Genomic DNA, 7500 nt, shown 5'->3' with positions numbered 1-7500 from the left:
ACACGTCTGACCCATAATCTACTTTAGACCTAATCAGGGCTATAAATATCATTAGCAAAGACTTTCTATCAGCTCCCCATTTATTACCAGAAATGTACTTTGATAAATTTCTTTCACATTTATTCTTTAACTGACCAATGTGGTCTTTCCAACTGAGTCTACTATCAAAGAGCAGACCAAGAATTTTAGCAGAATTTTTAATAGGTATTGGGTGGTTGTCAAGAGTTAACCTGATATTTGGCTTGTCTTATTACTCTACGAGCCCTAGCTCTTGCTTGTTTGTAGTTGCAAAAGTTCTCATTTGTAATGTTTTTTTTTGGAAAGCCTGTAGGCCTTATAGCGTCGTCACAGCGCCCTGCAGGAATCTGCTGTCCACCATGGAACTAACAAGTTCGAGCTTGACGCTCCTTGTGAAGACGACCCAGTCTGCTCTTTTTAAGTTGAATTTAGGTGCTGAAGGTGTTCTTGCTATGTCACATGAATATTCAATCAAAATAGGAAGCTGATCGCTTCCCAACGAGTCGTCAATGGTGTGCCACAGGCACTTGGCCGCTATTTATGAAGAGACCAGTGATAAGTCAATAAAGTTCAAATTACCGGTATTATCGTCCACCCGCGTCGGGCTACCATCGTTCAGAAGGACCAGATCAGAATCAATAATCAACTTAATTACCATCCGCCCGCAGGGAACCCCATGATGTACGATGAGCATTACAATCACCTAAACTTTGTCACAGACTATTCTGAAGAGCAAAAAGCTCATCCTAAATTACCACTTTATCAATAAACCGAACATGTAGTCAGATACGTGAATTGATTTTTACTTTGTATGCGACAAATTCCAAAGTAGAACCAATAGTCACTTCAGTGAAAGGGAGGCTATGGTGGATGTACATGTCGATTCCGCCTTCACCCCTACTCTCACGATCCTTTCGACACAAATGGTAGTTCCTCAGCGAAACGACCTCGTCAGAGACGAGGTTTGTTAAATGCGTTTCTTGTAGAACAATAATATCGGGAGCATAGGGCGAGGCTAAAAAATCTGAGGTCATTTACTTTAGATCTAAGACTTTGACAGTTCTATTGTATAATGGTTAATGTGAAGATTATGTTTTATGGGGTTTGGAATTGCCTTGTCCACCAGTTTTAATTTTTTTTTTTCTGGGAGGGACGTTCGTCCTCCTCTCTCTCGCTACCCAGATCTGAGAAACAGACCAAAACACCAGGCGAAGTCCTAGCTGGACACGTACATAACCAACCGTGACATACTCAGGAATTTTATTTGAAGCAAAAGTCAAAAAGCACAATCCAGTTTTTGTTCGCACATTCCCGCCTTTCTTGGTCATGCAGTTCACGTCCACTACACTTTGGGCCTTCATATCCGTTGTTCAAGGTCGCATTAGTCGTAGGGGAATCATGGGTCGCCCCCCCTCCTTGAGAAGGAGAAGGGGTAGCCGCGGGATCGATCATGGTGGGTGTCGGGCCGAGTCCGAACCCTGGGCCCGTGCCCGTTGTCCTGAAGGGACATTAGGGTTGTTAATTAACCTAACAGCAGAAGCTAAGAGAAGAGTTTGTCAGTTTCCGTCTTCTACCCCCCTCCTACCAGTGGAAGCCTGGTTGCGTTCTCCAGTACCAAAGAGGGATCGAGTTATGTGGAAGACACCTCCTTACCGCCGAACTTGCCTAGTGCGAAGGACGGTAATTCGATGCCCACCCCCCAGGCGAATACGGAGTGTGCCCAAAAGACGCCCTAGACTACAGCCTACATGTGTGTGTGTGTGTGTGTGTGTGTGTGTGTGTGTGTGTGTGTGTGTGTGTGTGTGTGTGTGTGTGTGTGTGTGTGTGTGTGTGTGTTTGTTTGTAAATGTTATATCACATCATATACATGTACTTGGCCCCAACCCTAATATGTATATATATATATATATATATGTATATATATATATATACATTTATGTTAATTCAAAAGACATATATACATATATCTTATATATATATATATATATATATATATATGTATATATATCTTATATATATATATGTATATATATCTTATATATATATATATATATATATATATACATATATATGCATATATATACAAATACATATATACACATGTATATACATATATATATGTATATACATATATATGTATATACATATATATATGTATCTCTCTCTCTATATATATATGTATATACATATATATATGTATCTCTCTCTATATATATGTATATACATATATATATGTATCTCTATATATATGTGTATATATATATTATATATACATATATATGTATATACATGTATACACACACACACACATGTGTGTGTGTGTGTTTGTATGTGTACATGTACATGTACTTGGCCCCAAACCTAATATATATATATATATATATATATATATATATATATATATATATATATATATATATATATATACAATTAATACATATATATATATATATATATATATATATATATATATACAATTAATACATATATATATATATATATTTATGTTAATAAAGAATATATATATAAATATATTCATATATATATATATATATATCTTATACATATATATATATGTATATATACATATATATACATATATATACATATTAATACATATATATTTTTATGTTAATAGAAAAAAATATATAAATATATACATATATTATCTTATACATATATATATGTATATATATATATGTGTGTGTATACATACGTATCTCTATATATGTGTATATGATTGTATATATGTATATATATTATGTCATATACATATATGTGTGTTTATATATATATATATATATATATATATACATATGAGTGTGTGTGTGTGTGTGTGTGTGTGTGTGTGTGTGTGTGTGTGTGTGTGTGTGTGTGTGTGTGTGTGTGTGTGTGTTTGTATATGTCATACCACACACACACACACAGAGACACACACACACACAGACACACATACACACACACATAAATATATGTATATATGTATATATATATTGTATATACATATTGTATTTTTGCATACATAGATGTACATATATGTACATATTCGTATGTAAGTATAGCTATGCTTATATATAAGCATATTTATGCTTATATGTGTGATTTTTTGTGCGTGTGTGTGCGTGTGCGCGTGCGTGTACGTGTGGTTGTGTGCGCGCGTGCTTGTGCGTGTGGAAATGTGTGTGCGCCTTACGGCTGACGAAGATTAGAGTAATGAACTCACCAAGATTTCTCGATCATATTGCACGAAGAGGCCATCGCCACTTGCAGATCTGAGCATGATGGAGAATGTGTAGATGCCAGGCTGCAGACTTTTAAATCCGTATTGGAAGCCCTTCGCCCTTGCCTCCTCCACACTGAGGCATTTAACAATCTCTTTATTTTCCTGGCAAAATATTTTAAATAAGGATTACATTGATATCAGAAGGGACATTATAAGTTCAAAGTAGAATACAAAGTATTTCATTAATAATAATAATAAATTACCTGCAATGCGTCCTTGTACGAATATTTTATGAAGTAAGCGAGAGGTTCTCCGTTTGGTGCTTCAGGTGGGACCCAAGTCATCAACAGAGTGTTCGTGGTGCTGGTGGATACAGATACAGACGAAGACAAGGGGACTGAGAAGGGGGGGGGACGATGCAGTAACTGGAGGTTTACTAGTTGTGAAGGCAAAGGTGATGTTGAAGGTGGTGAAAGGCGAATCGGGTACGTGGCTGAAATTAACGTCATTGGTAGGCCTAACATCGTATTCCTTTGGCACAAAGTTCCTCGTTCCTTCTTCCTGTGCTTGGCCACGGTCATTCACAATGGAAATCGCCAACTTCGTTACATTATTCATTTGAACTGTAGAGGGACAAACTGTTACATACATATACCCAAGACCATTAAATGACAATATTGGTAATTCATTTCACTGATCTAGCAGATTATGTCCTCTTAAGGTGAATGTGCAGTAAAACACACACACATACACACACACACACACACACACACACACACACACACACACACACACACGCACGCACGCACGCACGCACGCACGCACGCACGCACGCACGCATACACACACGCATATATGTATCTTTGTGTGTGATATATTTATAGTTATATATGTAATATATATATATATATACATGTATATTTATATATTATTCCCCTAACCACCCACCACAAGTCTTACCTAAGGAGATAATACATCCTGCACTGGAGTATTACAGGTAAGTGATCACACCTATAGCTAATGAGCATGGCATAAACAATAACCGTGACAGGGAGAGGCAGTTCCCCTTCCCTCCCATCCTAACCCCTACCCCTCGCCCAGACACACCGTACCCCCCACAGGTCACCGAAGGTAAAATAGATATTCCCATCTGCTCTCCGGACGTGATACTGGTCAAGGATATTTATCGGAAAGGGAGGGGGGGGGGGGGGATATCATGGGTATTGATTCGATAATTAATTTAGCTTTCTAACATGTCCTAACACGTAGTTTACCTTACATTACTAAATCACCCCAATGAAAATGCCATTCAATGGACAGGATTATAAAATGCGTTGATGTCCTCAATATGCCTTTATTATTGCCTTCAAATATACTTTTAGCACAAAAACCGGACCCATGCACGAATCATATCAGTCGAGTTCCAGGATCCCACATAACAACGATGGCAATGCAACATCTCTTGCTCAGAGGTAATGACGGTGGTGGTGCAATCTCGTCTTGAGGTGTAACCAGACAAGAAAAGGAAACCCATTTTAACCCTCTCCGAGATTGATGGTCCCATATTTATTTGGCAAAGTCTATTTTTCACTCCATATATATATGTAAATAAATAACACGCAAAGACTTAAATCAATAATTTTAAAATGTATACAAATGCATAATATAATAGGCCTAATAAGAATAACTCATATGATTGCGATCTCCCCTCATATTTTAACATGTTATATTAGCCGTTCTTACATCCCTAGTGCATCTTCATAATAAAACTACGATTCAATCAAAAAAAATTATTGTAGACTTTATTATGACACTCTGTGTAAACATAAATGCGATAACCACTTTCTCGCATGTTTACATGTTTCATGCTTATACAAGTAATAGGTGAATTTCTTAATAGATTGAAAAGTCGCAGGTTTTATTCTATTTTGAGAGCATTAATAGGTTATTCAACATATATGCGCGAGATCAAAGGCGGGTTTGGGTTTCCTTCTCATATTTCTGCTTGAATATCTAATTATCTACCAAATAGGGTTATCAAATGCCCCTCCCCCCGTGTCGTCATCCGAACTATGTTTTGCTAATTAGCCACAATGGGCAATGTAATATTTTTCCACAAGTGTTGCTGCCTTATTTCTCAAACTGATAATTCGTTTTACAATCTATAACATAAGAAAATGTTCAGCTATCCCTTAAGGCCCATATGTATAATTATGCGCTGACGGACCTATCCTTGCAAGAGAGGTTATATACTATTATATACATTTACCAATCTGTGACCTGAGAGTGCGCTCCCCTTCTGATATGAAAAGAAAAGAAACACCGATTATGGATCCTCCGCTTTATGATGTAAGAAAAAGACGAAGCAGCACAGAATGCAGACTAGCTTTATACACCTAACCCCCCACTGAATTGTCTATATTACCTTTTTACAAGTATACAGGAAGAAAAGTAACTACGTAACGGTAATCTACCTTGCTGGTTATTGTAATTTCGTTAATCAAGAGCAAACAAATATATTTTTGTCACCTACAAGAACGGAAAAAAAAATATTATAAAAGGTCACAAATAACCTTGCTAAGCGGGTATAATTAAAAAAAAAACTTTCCTTCCCAAACTCTCCTCCATTATCTTTCTCAACTGTCTACAAATACGCGGTAAGAGATGGAACTAGAGAAATTATATTCTTTTGGAGACGGTCACCTCTACATCGGACTACGGTGATTTACTTTATCGGAAAACGCGCATTCAGACACCACTTTCTAAGTAATACATGCATTTGTTTTATCAAATCAACCTATACAAAGAGAGAGAAATATCTTTACATTGGCACTGAATAAAACTTACTTACATTCGTGCCAAATGAAGAAAAAAATTATATATGTCTACACATCCTTTGCCTGTAATTTTTGTGTAACTAATTGCTGTACTGGCGTTAAGACCCTAATAAAATATTTTTATTTTCAAAAATCAAAAATCTTTCATTAATTGTTAACACATTTTTTCTCCTCTAGCAACTGGCTCTTTATTAAAACAAAGGACCTTTTTAAGATAAGAATAGGACTTTTATGACATGAAAAAATAGTATTGGACAAAGACAGAGACAAATTAGACCAAATCAGGGAATTCTGACCAAGAGTAAATTCACCCAAGGGAGTAAAAATGTACAGGGCACCCTCGATGTGATGGGTCCTACCAGGCAGCATGGGAATTTCCAACTGATATTGTTTGATGCGTTTTTTGTTGTTATTGTTTTTTTTTTTTTTTCTTAAACCACGTTATGAACAACTATTTATTTGTCTTTATCAAAATATTCTTTGCAAAATATGAAAAATAAAGGTACTTACCTTTTCTTGTTACATTAGATATTCCTGTGTTTTATATGCTAGTAAAGGGGTATATGACAAGCAACATACAGTCGAGGAGGTAAGTTATAGAGCAAAGGGAAAAAATCGGGAACCGAAGCAAAATTTCTAGTAATTCTAAATGACATATAAAAGCATCAGTTCTGGGAAAAATTCGCATAATAATAAGGGAAATAAAAGATAAAGAAAAATGACATTTTCTTCAAATATAAGGGTGACTGAAGTACATATAAGAACAGAACATTTTTTTTTCAAATCACGAAAATATCATCTTTAACAAAGGTTATATTACCGCAAGGTAAGTCTTAAGAAATTCAATACATTTGTTTTCCCTGTAAGAGAACTGTTTATAAAACACACAGGCGCTAGGGAATACTTCGACTCGTCACGAGCTAATGACCTTAATGACGCCATCATTTATTACCTTATGTGACGTGTATAATGTGAATAGTTCTGTTCACTTTCTATTTCCTTCAACCTTTTTACATAACTGATTCTTATCCCTGCCACAGTGAGGGAGGGGCAGTCATTACCTAACATAACGCTGTGCGACAGGGAGGAAGTAGGGTTCTCTCCCTTCCACGGTTAATTGTTATTGATTATGATTGTCTCATTTTTTAGGAGGGGTGACCATTCAGCCTGTAACACAGTCAATTATCGATGCAGTTACAAGTTCAAACATGATGAATAATGTGGTCATTTGCTGACCTAACTCCACCGGAAATTATTTATTTCCGTCCTTTTCGATGGCATGATATGGTGAGATTGGAGTTTATATGTATGTATTAATATGTATTATACTATATATATATATATTATTATGTATTATATTATATATATATTATTATGTATTATATTATATATATACACATGGTATGATTGGATTGGTGTTAA

At 35.8% G+C, this 7500-nt stretch overlaps 1 protein-coding gene across 11 annotated transcripts in view; it reads right to left on the bottom strand.

Moving 5' to 3' along the window:
- Positions 1-3265: 3265 nt before the first annotated feature.
- The window catches only part of LOC125027976 (insulin receptor-like), a 112970-nt gene continuing 108735 nt past the window's right edge, over positions 3266-7500 (bottom strand). For 10 of the 11 annotated variants that reach the window (XM_047617197.1, XM_047617190.1, XM_047617199.1 and 7 more), the window contains 2 exons: positions 3505-3864; positions 3266-3403 (listed from right to left, as the gene is read on the bottom strand). In XM_047617197.1, the coding sequence (XP_047473153.1) occupies positions 3566-3864 (299 nt within the window). In that variant the 3' untranslated portion in view covers positions 3266-3403; positions 3505-3565. Of the gene's footprint in view, positions 3404-3503; positions 3865-7500 lie in introns of those variants that run through there. The other variant, XM_047617189.1, reaches the window with a different exon arrangement.

This window comes from Penaeus chinensis, chromosome 8, assembly GCF_019202785.1.
Source record: "Penaeus chinensis breed Huanghai No. 1 chromosome 8, ASM1920278v2, whole genome shotgun sequence".
Taxonomy (NCBI): Eukaryota; Metazoa; Arthropoda; class Malacostraca; order Decapoda; family Penaeidae; genus Penaeus; species Penaeus chinensis.
Note: the sequence above shows the minus strand (reverse complement) of the source record. Positions and strands in the feature narration are given on the sequence as shown.